Source organism: Pieris rapae, chromosome 16 (genome assembly GCF_905147795.1).
Source record: "Pieris rapae chromosome 16, ilPieRapa1.1, whole genome shotgun sequence".
NCBI classification, from domain to species: domain Eukaryota; kingdom Metazoa; phylum Arthropoda; class Insecta; order Lepidoptera; family Pieridae; genus Pieris; species Pieris rapae.
In genome coordinates, this window is record NC_059524.1 from 5,891,458 (window position 1) to 5,910,334 (window position 18,877).

The window sequence follows — 18,877 nt, forward strand, 5'->3', positions numbered from 1 at the left end:
GCAAATAGGTCCAATTCAGATTTAACACACTCACATGAATGATTATGAATAAATGACATTATAATTAGTTTGAAAATATATCTTTGGAAATATTAATATTTTTGTTCCTTGTTTTCCTTAAAGCGTCTTTCTTCTTAAGAGGTGAAACTCGAATGAGCTCATTTCTATATTTTCGTCTTTTATTAACACCCGATCCAGTCATAAGTTCATCAATTTTGGTATCAACTTTGTGTTTAAGGTTAGAACTAGCACTTTTCAAACGATTTTTAATTGATTCTTTAATGGGGCGACTAGCTACAACATCTGACAAAAGCCCAATACCACTGTTAAGTGCTTCTTTTCCAATCACCTTAGCACCACTAGTGAGTAAAGGTAGCACACTTCGAAATAACCCCCCAAGAAAACTGCCGATACCATGACCACGTTGATGTAAGGCTCCTTTGTAGATTACATTAATACCAGATCCAGCTTGTTGCGAATAATAATGTTCATAAGGACATATAATAGTATCTTGAGGTGTATACATTTCAAAAAAGATATAAAGATTATATTTTTTTAAAATGAAGTTTCACACACGATGTACCGTATTGAAATGGTACCGCATTTCCCGTGGTTGTTCTTATATCTACCTCAATAACATCAAATTCTCTTCTCATAACAGGTAAATAATGTGGTGGTGAAAATATATGCATTTTATTTGAACCATATATGTATTTAGCAGGATCTAAGGGTATAATTCTCAACAGGGGTGTCATGACATCACCAACAATTTGTGGTTCTATAATATCACAATACACAAATAATTGTGATGGTAACCCTAAATGTAGATTAGCAGGGCGTTTACTGATATTTTGATTTACTAGATTGGTATCTGGCTCAAACCCAAGTTGAAAACTCAAATTAGGTGATAGAGATAATGAAATTATTGATGGATCCTTTACTGCAACAGAGACAAACTTTGACACGGTGTCCTGGCGAAAACTAACTTTCTCTTTCGAATTTAAAGCTATAAGAATATTTTGTATATTATCATAGTTGGTGGCCGGTATATGGTTCTTATACATTAGTGTGGTCTCTTCGTTATTGATGGTAGTTTTTTTACTTATGTACATAATATTTTCATGTTCTTGCACGGAGAACATAGTAGAGGGATATTGGAACTCAACTATACCTACCATCCATTCTCCTTCTAATGTAATGGGCTTAGGTAGTTTTGTAGAAAAATTTGAAGTCATATTTCCCGGAAAATATTGTGTGGAACTATTGCTGAGTAAAGTTAAATAAAAACTTTCCTTCATTGTAAAGTTTTGATAGAAGATAATAATACCCAAGAATTAAATTTGTTTGGGTACCCTTTCCACTTGACTAATGCTTCTTTTCTGAGTCCAGAGTTACGATACCTTAAGATTTTATCAATTTTATAATCAGAAGTGGGGGAAAATGTAACTTTTTGTAATTCTTTCTCATAAAATGTGCCTGTTATAGATTCATTTTCCAAATCCATCAAAGTGTATACAACACATGGTGAGCGATCTATAACTGAAGTTATAATAAATATTTCATCACTCCAATTACTTTCATAACCTTTTTGAAATGTATGTTTTTGTTTAGTAATTCTTACATGGTCACCGACTTTAAACTTGGGTAACTTTTTCAAATTTGAGTTACATGAAATTCCATCAAAATATAGATTCCTCCAAACTTTCATAATGTTTTGGTTATTAACATCACATGGTCTCATTTTTATACTAGAATGCACACTGTGATTATATGAACTAACTAAATCTTGTAAGATATCTATATAGCGATGTGTATTTTTATATGTAAAATAACGCCACATTTTCATTTTTAAAGTTCTCTGAAATCTTTCTACTATACTTGCTTTAATATCCGGATTATTTGTAGTATAATAATTTATATTTTTATTTTTTAAATAACTTTGGACATCTTTAGATACAAATTCTGTACCTTTATCTGATTGTATATGTCTAGGAACAGTTTTAGCTTCATCAAAAATGCTAGTAAAACACTGTTTTATTGTAACAGAATCTTTCTTTTTTATTGCTCTAACATACGCATATTTGCTAAAAACATCAATGACACATAAAATATACTTATATCCATTATTATCCTGTTCGTAAGTTCTTAAATCACTCAAGTCAGCTTGCCACAACTCATTAAAATTTGATAAAATGTACTTATTTCGCAGAAATCTTTTTCGAACTGGCTTATGTAACGTATATGTTTCTTGAGACTGCAACCACGTCTCTACATCTGTTTTAGAAAGTTTTCCATTCATCGCTTTTGTTAATGTATTCACATTACTGTAACCGGCAGGATGTGAAATATCATAATATATTTGATGAAGCTTTAATATGGGGTCCATTTATCCCAATCAATTTTGTTTTTTATTTTACTGTTATGATTTGATTGAGTCGGAGAAGTGTAATCGATGCTTGATTCTTGGATCGGTAGTGTGTGATGTTTTTTAAGATTGCCAATATATTTAAGTCTTTTGAGATTACCAATGTATGTCAGTGGTATATTTATATCATTTAAAAATTTTGAGAATGTTTCCCAACCGATGGGATCTGCTTTCTTTGAGGGTCTTAATGCATCATTTACTAAATCAATAATATTACTTCCAGGAATTTCTTTTCCACTAATTACCACTGTACCATATTTATTCCATTGTAATTTATCACTATGGTTTTGAATGGATTCCATCAATAATTCTCCTTTCTTTATATAAGTTTTCGGAATCAAATTTAATATGTCCTGTGTTGACAACTGAAACGAGACGTCTTTACCCAACGACGGTTGTTCACCACCTACCACTTTTTCATTTTCATTTTCATTTTCGTTATCAGTGAAATTAATTTTACCATCTTCATAAGTTTTATTATTTACTGTTTTTTCAGTAAATATTATTTCTTGAGGTTGACGTTCTACCATAGAAAAATGAAGGTATCTTTGTAAAATTTGTTGGTAAAGGGCCCATTTCTCACGATCTCCTAATTTGCTTGACATTATTTTTTCCATTTCACTGTCTAATCGACTTCGTGGTGTAACTTTATTTTCATTTTGTTGATGTGTTATTTTATCAACAAAATCGTGTTCAATAATCAGCATTTTTTTAGTATTCATAGTGGTTTATTAGTAAAACAACTTATAAGACTACTTAGAACAGTACCTAATATTATTGGAAGAAAGGAACCTCCTTTTTGAATTAATATATTTTTTCTATATTCAAAACTTTTTCCTCTGCTTACTAGCTTACGTAAGGTATTTTTTAGGTTTTTAAGTTTAGACTTCTCTGCTCCTTTCAATGGTACTTTTCCTTTCAAAACGTTATAAATACACTCACAAAGACAGTTTATTTCTTGATTATTGCAGGTTTTCAGTAATACCTTCCGATGTCTTGGTTTTAATGTGTGTAGAGCTGACAATAAATCTTTATGTGTTGTTACTCGATGATACATAGTTTAAAACTGACTCAAAATCGTTGATTACAAAGATATTTATATGCTTTCATGGTGATATATAATGTACAATAGTGAGTGTTTTCAAAAATGTTTGATTTTATCCGGTGTGTATCATCAGTATTTTGTTTTAAATCAATCATCAAATATCCGTGAGCAACTTTTGTAGCATCTGCATATGATTCTTCGATAAATTTAGTGTTCTCAGGCGAAACCTGTCTGGCTAGAAATTTAATTTGTGTTTTATCACGGGGATTTTTGAAATAAATGATGTAACTTGAATTAAGGGAAATGTCACGTTGTCCTCTTCCTTGATGAAATAAGTTTTGTGTTATATAAAAAACACTTAAATTTCTATGGTGACTTCCTTTTGTAAATATATCAACAACTCTACCGTCAGATTCTCTCATTAAATCATCTATTATTATTAAATGAGGATTTTTACCATCGAACATATGCAAATCAGGCAACCCTTGATGATAATTCACTCCAGGTATATTATATAGTGGCTGCATTTCATCATAACACCATGTTATTTCAGAAAAAGACTCATTACATGCACTACCCCTATGTTTAATGAATTGTGCTACAAAGTTTGATTTTCCACATCCTGTTGGACCTGCTATGATTGCAGCAAAAGGATGAATAAAATGAATCATTTTTTTATACTTCTTTCTTCTTTGGGTATCCAAATAAAACTGAATATTTTTCTTTAAAAGATGTTATTTATACATTAAAGTTACTCTAAAATATAAATAAGGTAATATCTAAATAAAACAATAATATGAAAACATTATCTTACAAAATATTATAAAACACATAAATAAATAATAATGAGTAATGAAATTATCTACAACTAAATTTCATAAACATATTATTAATAATTTAGTTCACATTTTTCTTTTATTTTTTTTACTTGGAATTGCTAACGAGTTTATAATGGCCCAGTGGTATCGTATCTATATTATTTGGTAGAATGTGTCGCTTGGTATCATTAAAAGATAAACATGTTTTATTAATTTCTTGGGTGAAAATTATATGTTTTAACGATTTAAATCGATACATTTTACAAAATTGAATATTAAATTTATTAAATAAACATGACTTATAATTGTCTAACGTTAATTTTTTGTGACACATTTGTTAACACCCTTCGCCTTAGTAATAATTTTAGAATACAAAGTCTGTATCACAGATGCAACTTTAATAATACGCAGAGCAAAAATTAATCCATCAATACTAATAGCCCATCAAAAGGTTCTTGCCACTACTACAGCTAAATATCCTATAACAAGAGGCGAAGTGAAAGTCCTGACCATACCATCTGGTGTGCAGGGTAAGACACTGGACAATATATTTTTAGGACAGGTTCCTAAGAGATGTATCATTGGTTTTGTTAATAATACCGCCTTCAATGGTAGTTATAATAAAAACCCATTCAACTTTGAAAACTTCGGTATTTGCTCCTTTAGTTTATATATAGACGGTCAACAAATACCATCAAAATCATTACAACCATCATTCCCAAACGATGTATTTGCCAGCGCATACCACACACTGTACTCAGGTACCGGTATACATTTTCTTAACGAAGGTAATGGGATATCGAGGGAGCAATACTCAGATGGATACTGTTTACTAGCCTTTGATTTAACCCCCGACTTATCAGCTAACTCTAATATTCACTGGAATCTCATTCGTCATGGTAGTGTGAGAATGGAAGTAAGATTCGAGAACGCATTGACTGAAACAATTAACTGTGTAGTTTATGCAGAGTTTTCAAACATTATAGAAATAGATAAGAACAGAAATGTATGTGTGGATTATAGTAGTTAAGAAATGACTTTTATGTACTTATGATTAAATTGAGAATAATAAACGGAATGAAATATAATAAATAAAAATATGGTTTCTCATTAATAGTTTCCCTACTTTTCTAAATAAATGCATATAAGATATCACATATATTGGGATGACAATACAACGAGATGTTAGTTGAGGTGGATGATTGATAGGAATTGGAATTGTATTTAGTGCAATATATAAGAGTAGAAGGTCAAACGCGTTGGAATAAAAATGAATACATTAAACCTGCAAATGAGTCTCCATAAAATACATCCCAGCATCCAGTATAGCGTGTACCCCTCGAATCGCCTACCAATGCACGTACACTTACCCACATTTATTATATGCAATCTCGATCCTGACTCACAACCAGGATCTCATTGGGTAGCTATTCATATCAACCACGAAAAAGTTGGAGAATATTTTGATTCATTTGGACGTAAGCCTATTAGAGTAATAGCGGATTTTTTAAGAAGAAATTGTCGGGTATGGAGCTATAATACAGCTAGCATTCAGGACATCTATTCTGCCTTTTGTGGGGAGTATTGTGTAGTATATTTGTACTACAAGTTCTGGGGTTTCAGCTTGGAAGATTACCTCAGAAATTTTTCGTATGACTCGCCAAGAAATGACATGACACTAGTAAAGTTGTATTGTAACATAATGCAAATAAACACATAAAACACGGAAATCATATTTTTAATGTTCAGTAAATCCTTTTCCCATCTGTCCTGGTGCATTTGCAGGTAAATGCGTATGCGTAATGGTAATTTGCTAATTATGGATACGAAACTGACTCGGTGATTAGTAAATGAGGATTTGGACGAGACGTTACATTCTTATTATGAGGTGATTAGTAAATCGATTAATTTGCAACGTATAGCAAAACCTAACTTCGAAACAGAGAGAAATATCGCTTCGGGAGTGAGTGCTATCGACTCAGCACGGTCTGTTTAGTGGGGAAAGAGACCAAACTTTTTTTTTTTTTTTTTTTTTTTAGGCGGGGACTGCCGCTGAGCCAGAAACACACGGGGGGTTAGGTTGACTGAGGCAGCGAGTGAGGCAGTCCCCGGCACGGGGGGTTAGGTTGACTGAGGCAGCGAGTGAGGCAGAACCCGTGAATCCCTACTACTTGCGTCGAACTGCAAGCATAGAAAATATGTTCTTGTGTCTATTTGTCTAAAAAATATACCTATACATATCGCTTTCTTTTATATATTTTATAGTATATTTTCGGAACGTTTTGCCTTTGATTGTTAAATATTTAATTACAGTTAGTCAGTTTTTCTTGTTGTTCTTCAATAAGGAATTCTTGTGAAGTAGTGTTTTCTGTATCAGACATATTAAATACTTACTTGCTCCACTGGTTTCAAATAAACTCATAACTTGAGTTGCGACGCTTCTTATTGGAAGACATATCATCATGCGAACTCATAGTAAATGCAAATTTACAATTAAAATAATTTCTTTTCTGACGTTCATGTGTTTACCCATATGAATAAATTTATTTTGTCTTTAACCTTAACACTTTTAAAGCAACAGACTTGCCTTGCCTAACAAGAAGAGTCTAACAAAGAGTAAAACGAAATTAAAAGCTTCCAAGAAGTTGAGTGTTCAGTTAACTATGGAGTGGGGGGACCATAAAAGAGCTGTTGAAAGTTGAGCTGTCATTGAAATTTCAGCAAAACATCACACTACAGATAAGTGTGACTTATTGAAAAGTCAATTAGTCATGCTATATTATTGCTTGGAGTAAGAAAGGGTCTTCAAACACATTACTGATTTTGAAACGGGCAAACTTGTAAGAGGCATACCAGAATATAATAAAGTTTTAAGATAGGTACCTCACATTATACTGATACTTAAACTAAAATTGATATACACCTAATTCGTTAAATTACTGAAGTAACTGAACCTAATCTTATATATATAAAAGAAAGTCGTGTTAGTTACACCACTTATAACTCAAGAACGAAAGAACAGATTTGAGTGAAAATTGGTATGGAGGTAGCTTAGAGCCAGGAGACGGACATAGGATACTTTTTATCCCGTTCGACAGCGTTCCCGTGGGACTTGACATGAAACGTCTGTCACTATAAAAAGTGGTATAACAAATAAGAATCAGACTTGGAATAATAAAACGCAAATGATAGCTATGTAATTGACGTATAATGACAGCTATGTAATGACGTATATATGACAATTTGATATTTGTAAGAAATCAATGTTCAAAATATTTCTATTAAATAAATACGTTTAATTATTTTTACAATTTACAATTTAATTATAATGATAGTGCTATTGCCCATTCGTATAAACAGTGAAGAGAACTATAAAACTCGGTATTGTCGTATGTATACAGTTCATCCAAAGAATGATGAATGTTTCTATTTGTTGTTGTTGTCGAATGACGCATTTAATCGAGTATTGGAACGGGAACGTGAATATGATCACCAGGAATTAGATTTAGTAGTTCAAACGAATGTACCCCTGTTGAAATACCAACAAAAGGAAGTTTATGATACTTTAATGAAGGCAAACGATGAAGAAAATGGTGGTTTATATTTCCTAGATGCCCTTGGTGGAACTGGCAAGACATTCCTCATGTCATTAGTTTTAGCAACTGTTCGGGCGAGATCCAACATAGCGGTTGCAGTTGCTTCTTCTGAAATAGCAGCCACATTGTTAGAAGGTTGCCGTACGGCTCATTCAGAATTAAAATTACCGTTAAATCTTCAAACTATTGGAGAACCAACGTGTAATATTGCAAAACACTCAGCAATGGCCAAAGTTTTAGCGGCATCGAAAATCATCATCTGGGACGAATGCACAATGGCGCATAAACGTGCATTGGAAGCACTTAACCGAACATTAAAAGATTTACGCAATGAATCGAGATGTTTTGGAGGAGCAATGATTTTACTGTCTGGCGATTTCCGCCAAATACTGCCAGTAATTCCAAGATCTACGGCTGTCGACGAAATAAACGCTTGCCTCAAATCGTCAAATCTATGGCGCTATGTGACGAAACTGCAGCTGACAACAAACATGAGAGTTACATTGCTTACTGATAAAAAAGAAGAAAAAGAATAAAGATGTAGATGACCTGAACTACATAATGGTATGCGTTTGGTGGTTAGAAAATTGAAGAACAATGTAATTTACGCTACGATAATGATAGGAAAATTTAAAAGACTTCAATTTCCGATACGTCTTGCATTTGCCATGACCATCAACAAATCACAAGGCCAATCCTTAAAAGTTTGTGGTTTAAATCTAGAACATTCATGTTTTTCCCATGGTCAATTATACGTGGCATGTTCACGGGTCGGAAGACCATCAGCGTTGTTTGTTTTTGCGCCTGATAATAAAACAAAAAATGAAAAAATGTGTATCACAAGGTACTTAAGGGAAGAGCAACCTATGTACTAAAATACAGAAATAATAATGAATGATTAATGTAGGTATTTAATTTTTTTGTATTTTTTCCAATAAAAAAACCCAAACTGCTTATTTATTGCCATTAAGGCGGAACAAAGTTCGCCAGGTCAGCTAGTAGTCAATAAAAGTATTGCAAATCAAACCATGTCATGTAATGTTATCTAATAGGCTAACAACTAGCTCAATTTCTATAAAAAGGACAAAGTTTCACAAGCAGTTATCGAAATACTACTTTTAAATTGAAGTAGTATTAAAAATCACGCACTACATTGTTCTTGTAAAACTAACAATTTAATAATAATCTTTATAGGCAAAAGAGGGGATATTATAATAAAAGATCTCATCAACTACTATGGCAATTTTTGTTTTATTAAATGCAAGTTAAATATGTTTAAATTTCCCAAGTAAGAAGAGAAAAGTTTTTCGCGGTTTCCGCAAAAAAAACTCCCTTTGTCGCTACTCGTCTCTTTCAAGACACTCTCCTTAAAACCTTAGCTAGCTTCGGAATACTGGGCATTGACATATCGAATGCGGGCACTGACTTTTGCGGTCATTTGGAAGGGAAGGCTAAAATGTAATAAGCTTGTTCAAAAGGCGGTACTTCACTCCGGGCCGCCGCTTGCAACTTTTTAAAGCGCTAATTCGGCTCCACATGTACTGTTGTCATCTATAGGCAGGGCCAGTACCAGCTCTTTCCGCTTGACCGTATCCATCGAAACGTCAAGCGTTCCGTTCGGCTTGATCCCTTGGCGTTGCGTAGAGATGTGGGGTGTCTCTGCATCTAGTACGCTATGATGGCGTGGAGAAAATAAAGAACGGGTGCTATATTACAAAAGACTAAGAAAAGATTGATGTATGAAATCGCTAATGAAAATTAATTTATATGTGCGGAAAAACATATATTCTTAAAATGCTTCCATAACTTATGTTATACTTACTGGTATTAAAAACAAAATTAGTTTTTTTTTAGATTTCTATTTAATTTAAAAACTTAGGTTTAGGTACATTTTACAGCGAACGAAAACCTAACATGGTTTATCCGTCGCTGTCAGTGCTCAGTTAATTATTATACAAAAACTATTAAGCATATACAATAGATATACTTTACAGAAAAAGTGACTAAAGTTATGAAGTATATTTGTAACTATTTGTGTAGTTTGCCAACCACAAGGCTGCATAAAATGAGTAATACTTTCCAAGACTAAATAGGTTAATAAAATCCTTAGTCTTTTAGGGTTTACGGGACTAACGGACAATATTAATTTATGTTAAGGAACGTAATATCTTGATAATCTAACATTAAGTCTTACTCTACAAACTCTTTCAAGCTCTGTTTAATTGGCCAAAATTGCATGAGATAATTATTATTTAGTATATACAAATAGGCAATACAAAGTAAATTGTGTACAGTGGTTTACTATAATTTTATCGTAAAAGTGACCCAGGCATCGAAGACTCGTAACCACGAGGAAAGCACGCGGCCTCTATCGTGGTTGAAGTGTACGCATGCGCAAACCACCACCTCCCTGAACTTATGGAATGAGTTGACCCCACAGACCCTTACCCACCTGGCACTCACACCCAGATATTAAAACCAGTCGTATTTCAAAGGATCTAGCGAGTGTCGTTTATGCCCCTGTTCGCTTGACAAGAAAGAAATTAAAGTTGGTTTGAAATCGAAATGGATGCAAATTATACTGACGAATTAATTTTTCAGTTTCGTATGTCGTACTATGGAGTTCCAGCGTTTCGTGTTGTATATGAATTCGTCGTTCATTCTCTTACTACACAAACTAAATATGGTTTCTGATTTTTTTTTATTATAAGTTACTATGTATTTGTTTTTACTACTCTGTCTGCCTTTTGAAATCTTATACTAATTTCTTTCTCGGATGGAAGGCCAAGAGATATTGGATTGTATTCAAATAAATCACTTTTAACATTCAATAATTGAGTTTCATGTCTTTCAATTGAGGCAGGTCTACCCTGTGAACAATTACAAACTTCGTTGAGTAAAATTCTTGGACACATCTGCAGACTAGATATCTAGTTCTATTCACCTTTTAGAAAACGGGCACAAGTATTACTAATAGTAGATAACTAAATGACATCTAAAAACAGAGCGCTCTAATGTTAAAGAAGCATGATTTTAATGTTTACCTCTTAATGAACTACTCTGAGGGCTATTAAAAATATTTATAAAATAAAACGACTCCCTGAGTGCGGCCGATAGTCTTTATAAAAGGATTTATGATGACAATCGAAGAAACTTGGACCTTGAGTCATATTTCTTGTCGCTCTGCTTCGAGGGTGAGGTTTTTATCTTGTGGGGATGTTATCAATGGGGGTTGGCAGTCAGCCAAAATATAGTATTAACGGTTAATGCACCCAAAGTTTCGTTCGCTACGGTAAAAATTCTCCAGCTAGATAAAACTGCGCGTGTCTGGACCAATATCTCGTTTCATGCGAGATAAAATCTTGCATTCGTGAAATAAAAACTGCATTCATTCTCAACTAATGTTATCTAATGCTAAACTTTTTGAGGAGACTATTCTGTTTTGACAACTGAATTTACCGTCGACGATCTTTGTGCTTATGATTCTATAATAACAACTTAATCTCATATTACTAATTTATTTCATAGACGCTGCATGTCACAACATCTTGGGTATATACATATATAGAATAATAACACTTGCACATGGAGTCGTTATTTAAACGTTAATACATAATTACATAGTAACATAAATGAATCGTAAACTAATCGATAATTACAAATTTACGGTTAATATTAATGAACGACTCATTGTACGTTTGTTAAATTGTTAAAAGGATATTAAAGAAAATTTTAACTTTATGTACTTGCAATTGTTTTTATTAATCTATATTGTTGTTGATTAGAATTTATGACGCCGCCAACTTTTCCTATATTATATACTATTTGTTATGAGAGGCTGACCGACTATTGTGTATAATACAGACAGCGTATAATAAATAGTGGCAAAATAAAGCATGAACAATATTTGGAAGATTGGCAGTCGTCCAAAGGAGCCTAATCGCAAACTTTTTCCGCGAATCTTGATTTATTCTCAAGACTTTTCCGATATTAAAAGATGTCAAAGGCTTAAGGAAAATTGATTATACTTGACATTTAATATCATTTACCTATTTTAGCAATATCTAATGAATCTTGTCCATATCAGCATTAATGCGTTAGTACCGTGTCTTTAATTTAAATCATCATTATAATTAGAAATCATACAAACAAGAACTTAACTAATTACATTTAACAATACGTAAGTTAATCGAAAAATGTTACAATCATTACAAAAGCGGCCATAAGAATCATTTGAAGTCTTTTATCATTTTAAAAATAATGGTTCTGGCAACATTGCCAAAACTGACACTGGCAATTATTTTTAGTACAATATTTCATTTACTTGTAAACCCATAAAATTAACTAAGTTAATATAAGATTTGTCTAAAATTTGTATTGCTTTAAACACAATGTACTCTGTATGTATTTAATTTATATAGTGGGAGTTACAAATTGGGAGTACCTACTGATGCCGAAATTGTTACGTACAGGGCTCAGTCCAAATCCAAAAGAAACTGAAAAGTTGAAATAAAATGGAATATCAATAATATTGACGAGGCAGCATTTATGACGTATATAAATTTTGCATAATACTAGCTGCCCCCGCGAACTTTGTTTCTAGCCTACCTTTTACCTACCAAGATGGAATATTTACTACGCTACCCGAGAGAATGTTCGGTTTTCCAGAATCAAAACTTTTTAGTTTGTTCTGTGAATTTTTCTCAGTTTGTCTGTTTCTTGAAATTTTCAAATTTCATAAGAATCGGTCGAGTCGTTTTGGAGGAGTATAGGAACTAACATTTTGACACGAGAATTGTAAATATATATATAGAGGAAAACATATCTGGCAAGATTATCTAGAAGAACTATTTCCATTCTTTACACACAATATACTAACAGATTAGAGTTTATAGTACTCAAAATGGTGTATTGAAGTAACTTTAATGGTTGATTAAATGTTATATTTGTATATTTATAGAATTGCTACGTTCTGAGAAATTTCCAGCATCTAATTAAAGGAAACATAAGAAAGACATTATTTAGCATTTAATTACTTTTCTAGTGAAGTTATTCCTCCTTACTCATAAAAACTAAATCAGACTTAATTGAGATGGTATATTGTGGTGGATAATTTTTACGTTTTTACAAAAAGAGTCTGATGCAATTTGTTTATATTTATAATAGGGTGATACATATTTACTAAATGGGTTTAGTAAAAGTAAACTCTTAATTGAAATTTGAAGTTTCCAATACGGCTGTTGGCTTTGATAAATAACAGAACTTGGATATATGAAATAAAACAACGTAGCACAAGAATTCAACCGAATACGTACAGTTTCAATAGTTTGTTAGAGTTATTGCTTTTGTCTCTGTAGGAAGTTGGCAACGCAACGCAAAGTTTAGTTATAGTAGCTGCCAAAGTGGTACAATATGGATAAATTAAATAATTAAGGTTTTAAATCTTAAGACATTTTACTTTTGCTATTTTACATATGTTTTGTTATGTTTGATTTCTCAAAACCCCATAACCCGCGTTACGCAAGAAGCTACTGTTAAAAGTCGAGTCTCAGTCGTATATTAAACCATGTTGGTCTCCTGTGTCTATTGACCTGACATCATAGTTGTTCGGGTATACTTAGCTAACACACATGGTATAATCAAGAAGATAGGCAATGGCAAAGTATCTTTAATGACACAGTCCCGGTAATGCCAGCCAGGGTAATGGTAATGAGACGTCAAGTAAATTAAATAATAAATCAAGGAGAAAAACATATGCATTGACCTATGTAAACTACAATCGAAAAACCGTTACTGCAATCATTGGATTTATTTGAGGGGTTTACGTAAATCCCTTGAAAATCCCTGAAATATTCAAAATGGCCGCGTTTATGGCAATTAATATAGCCTACAATTTTGCTTCTCTGAATATATTTTTTCGAGATACTGTTATAAGCAAGCTAATGACGTCATTGTAAGTGAAATTTAATACTTCAATTCTGTTGCGATTTGGTTGTTGCCACCGCCACGAAAAACTTTATGTGACTTATAAAGGTGTGGCAGCCTATGGGTCAGCACAATATTCCTTACAGTGCAAAAATATTATAACATTCTGCCTTCGCTTACGCCAGTAATATACATTTTGGTAAATATTCTTTAGCCAGTCTTACGCGTACCACGACTGCCTAAAGCACTCAAAGCGAGTTATGTAAATAATATTATAAATCCGCCTTTGTGAAGTTTTCTTCAAATATTATAACAATTTTAATGTTATTATTGGGCGTGTATTTACGACATTATATATTTAAATGATACTATTATTCACACATTTACTAACAATTGTTTTATTTCACGCTTTCCAGTGGCCTTGAAGTGTAAGTATTTAGAAATAAGTAGACTTTTCGATCTCTTAGATTACTTGTACTATCATTTAATTAAATGAGTCGATACTATCGTATTGCGATATCAGATATCTAATCGGTAATGGAATCTCTCTAAGCACTATTTATTTGGATCCAAGTAAATAACGGTAAACAGTGGAAGCTTTTCTAATTGAATCAGATTTATGTATTATCCCAGATTAATATTTCTCCTTAAGAACCCAATTAACATGAGGCCTTACGTCTAATTAATTTTAAATATGTAACCTTTGTTATGAGCTTAAGATATAAGAAATTAAAAAATGTAATGTCATCTTAAAAAGATTAGATTCAGATTGATAGCTATAATACTTTTTTATCAACTAATAAGACACACGTTATAAAATCAGAGATGCAATAGCAGGTGCCAAATATATTGTAAACAATTTTAAAGAAGAGCCTACAAAATGCAAATTCTCTTTAATAAAATCGAGAAGACTTCCTGCTTTCCTATAATAAAAACAAACAAACTTAGCAGTTAATTTGGAGTTGAAACTTGCATACATTATCCAATAAACATTTAAATAAAAACAATATCATAGTATACTCCAAAGCTAGTTTGATAATATCTTAAATTAAATACTCATTGAGACAGTTTAATCCATTTCCTAATTGGAAAAGTTATCTTATGTAAGCATTTTTATCTTCAGACCATCCCGCTATTGTTTCCGCAACATTGTTTTAAACTTTAAGTAATTTATATTACGAACTAGTGGCTAATTGGTTAGAGGGTACCGTCGGTATAAATGACTAAGTTAGTGGAAAGCACTTATCGTCTCTGTTAAAAGTTAGAATGCCCTAAGTAAATTTGATTAGAATATATCCTTGGTCTATAACTAACAATAGGGATAAAATAGGTAAATAAAAGTTACTAAACGCTCTTTAGAGATAAAGAGAAAGAAACACTTCTGTATGTGTTTAATTTCTATTTAGGTTTTATTGAGTACTCTTGTTAATACTAAATATACTTGGTAGCTATAAAGAAGTTAATTTTATCATCCAATCTTATCATTTCAGATACAGACAACCAGCGCGTGATCATTCATGTAAAAGACGTGAACGATGAGCCTCCATACTTCATCAACCGACCGCTGCCAATGCAGACTGTGGTCCAACTCAATGCAGCCCCCAACACACCAGTCTTTACTCTTCAAGCGAGGGACCCTGATACAGATCACAACATCCACTACTTCATAGTCAGAGATAGAACTGGAGGGAGGTTCGAGGTTGATGAGCGGTCAGGTGTTGTTCGTACGAGGGGAACTGATCCATTTCAACTAGACATGGAGTATGTGCTGTATGTGAAAGCGGAAGATCAGGTAATTCGTTACACTTTATTTATATATTATATACAGGGTGGTCGAAATCGTGAATTTGAAACTAAGGGTAAGATGGGGTCATCAGCTGCAAAATATTGTTCTACGGGAGGTTCTTCAGCTCAACTCCTGCAGAGTTTTACTTTATTTGGCGATTTCATAAAAAAAATACTATTTTACTTATTTAATTTAATTACTTATTCAAATTCGATATATCTACATCCTGGTTCTTTTTCATAATATCCACTAGATTGGTATTGACGACTGGTAAGATAGGTACTCTACCGAAATGTGACCCTGCTGGTGATAACATATTTTAAATTTTAAATAATTGTTTTAAATTACGTTAAGAGAGTTCAGTGACTGAACATTTGCCTTGAATAAATAAAAATTTCTTTGATTACATATAAAATAATTTCAGTCTGGAAAGTTTTTTAGATGTATATTTCATGAGCTTGTTCATCGTAAAAAATTTTGAATTAAACTTTTTAGTCTGATAATTTCAAAGCGAAAAAAACAAAAGAAGCTGTTATTATTATCTGCAACAAGTTGTATGTGACTTCTCGGCAATGTAATTGTTTCCCCAATAACCGAACTATCTTTCGGCTTAAACGTGATTCATTACGTCCACAAAATTGGCACTCGTAAGCATTAGAATTAACGGTGAAACGTATTTTTCAGAGTGGACGTGTAGACGAAAGGAGATTCCAGTCAACGCCCGAAGAACGGCTAAGCATCGTTGGAGGGAAGCGAGCCCCACAATTCTACTTGCCCAGCTATGAAGCGGAAATTGCGGAAAATCAGAAAAAAGATTCAGAGTAAGAACTTATTAGTAATATAAACTATAAATTTAACCTTACATTAAATTTAGTCAGATCCCTAACTTTACATAATATTTGTGGGTGTGCTGTACTGGAGTGTACGATATATTTTTAAAACTGAAAAGGTATACTTGATAATTCAAGATTTATTAAACTGGGCAACATTAAATACGTTATAATTATAACTTTTTCAGTATTAAATATAATAAAATGGTAGGGAATATTTGAAAAGTGTTTTGAATTACATATCCATACAATTACATAAACAAATTATTTCTCAAGTTTTGTTTATTTAATTGGATGCACCATGCTTAAAATATCTTCATTTAATTGCAGTATAATTTCGGTAAAAGCGAAGTCATTTGCTGACCGTGAAATCCGTTATACGCTGAAGGCTCAGGGGCAAGGAGCTGGAACATTCAACATTGGTCCTACATCTGGTATTGTGAAGCTCGCTAAAGAATTAGATTTCGAAGACTTGAGACAACCGCACGTGTACTCTCTAGTGGTCACCGCGACAGAAGATTCTGGAGGGTTTTCTACGTCTGTAGATGTAAGTTAACTTAAATAAAACTAAGATTTATCGACATAAATGTGGACCATTAGGATCTTGTATGCGACACAACTAGTGCCATCTAGGAGGAATTTCATGACTTATAACTGAGTTCTTCATGTTAAGATAGTTCATTGACACTATACTAGATGGCGCTTAATGAATTGTTAAGTTTCTATAATAATAAAAATACAGACGTGACCCTTAAATCTGAGTGTCGGATTGCATCCGTTTCTTTGATAATTTTTATTTCATAGACAAGATCGATGTTGTAGATTTCGTATATTAGGTCCTTATATTCTATTATATATATATCAAATTCGCGTTTTGTTGTACTCTGGCCACTTTGAAATCAAATATCTCTTACTTGGATAGGAATTCCAAAATCACTTTTTACTCGTGCATTTGTTTTTCCAAAAATATGATTCATTTCACGACCATGAATAGCGACTGCATAAATTCGAATTTCAATCGGTAATCATAAAATAAGGCTAAGGCACGGAGGGATTTAAAATAAAGTTCTCAAATTTAGTTTAATATTTATGTAATAAACTTATATTTATTCGTCATAATTTTCCATGTTACTTTCAGTTAACAATACGCGTCTCTGACGTCAACGATAACGCTCCCAAGTTCGAGTTACCAGACTACCAAGCACACAACGTGGATGAAGACATTCCGCTGGGCACTAGCATCCTTAAAGTTAAAGCTATGGATGCTGACTCCGGAAAGAACGCTGAGATTGAATATTTAGTTTCAGGTAACTGTAATACTTCTAAGTTTAAACAATATATCAGCCCAAAGACATAAATAAACATCATCATTGTTACGTATAACTAATGTTAAATATATTAAGTTTCTTATAACTGAAATAAAAGTACAATTTATAGAAAATTCAATTCAAAATTGAACACTAACGTTAGGTGTCATTAATAAATATTTTTTTGACAATTTCTTTGTATTCTAATTGCTCACTTCATTATTTTCAGATGATCACTTCAGTGTCGATTCAAACGGAATCATCACTAACAACAAGCAGTTGGATGCTGACAATAACAACGCTTACTACGAGTTCGTGGTAACTGCAAAGGATAAGGGAGAACCAGCAAAAACTGGAACTGCTACAGTTAGAGTATATACGAAGAACAAAAACGATGAAGAACCTAAATTTTCTCAACAAGTATATACGCCTAATGTAGATGAAAATGCAGGTCCCAATACTTTGGTCACCACTGTTGTTGCATCAGATAAAGATGGGGATAATGTTCGATTTGGTTTTGTCGGAGGTGGCACAAGCTCAGGTCAATTCGTAATTGAAGAAATAACTGGAGTCATACGATTACACAATAAAGCTATATCGTTGGACAGAGATAAGTATGAGCTGAATGTCACAGCTTTGGATGACGGCGCATGTTGTGTTAACGGCGATGCGACCATACATACGTCTACTGCAGTCGTCGTAGTATTCATAACTGATGTAAATGATAACAAGCCGATTTTCAAGGATTGTCCAACGTATTTCCCTAAAGTCGAAGAAGGTGCACCGAATGGTAGTCCTGTGATAAAAGTACACGCCACCGACGAAGATAAAGGAGTTAATGGCCAAGTCAAATATTCCATTGTACAGCAGCCAAATCAAAAGGGTACAAAATTCACGGTTGACGAAGAAACAGGTGAAGTGTCCACGAACAAAGTATTCGATAGAGAAGGGGATGATGGGAAGTTTGTTTCAGTTACAGTCAAAGCTACAGATCAAGGTGACCCATCGTTGGAAGGAGTCTGTTCCTTCACCGTTGAAATCACCGATGTCAACGATAATCCACCGTTGTTCGATCGTCAAGTAAGCACTCAGACATGCATGATAGCTTAGAATTTCACAATTATGCTTTTTGCACTCAGTACTCT

General features: G+C 33.0%; 1 protein-coding gene across 1 annotated transcript in view; it reads left to right on the top strand.

The window, feature by feature from the left end:
- The window catches only part of LOC110991420 (neural-cadherin), a 68,597-nt gene that overhangs the window by 41,755 nt on the left and 7,965 nt on the right, over window positions 1–18,877 (top strand). The window contains exons 3-8 of the mRNA XM_045631772.1: window positions 14,226–14,237; window positions 15,300–15,601; window positions 16,280–16,416; window positions 16,756–16,972; window positions 17,564–17,732; window positions 17,962–18,812. Of these exons, the coding sequence (XP_045487728.1) occupies window positions 14,226–14,237; window positions 15,300–15,601; window positions 16,280–16,416; window positions 16,756–16,972; window positions 17,564–17,732; window positions 17,962–18,812 (1,688 nt within the window). The remainder of the gene's footprint in view (window positions 1–14,225; window positions 14,238–15,299; window positions 15,602–16,279; window positions 16,417–16,755; window positions 16,973–17,563; window positions 17,733–17,961; window positions 18,813–18,877) is intronic.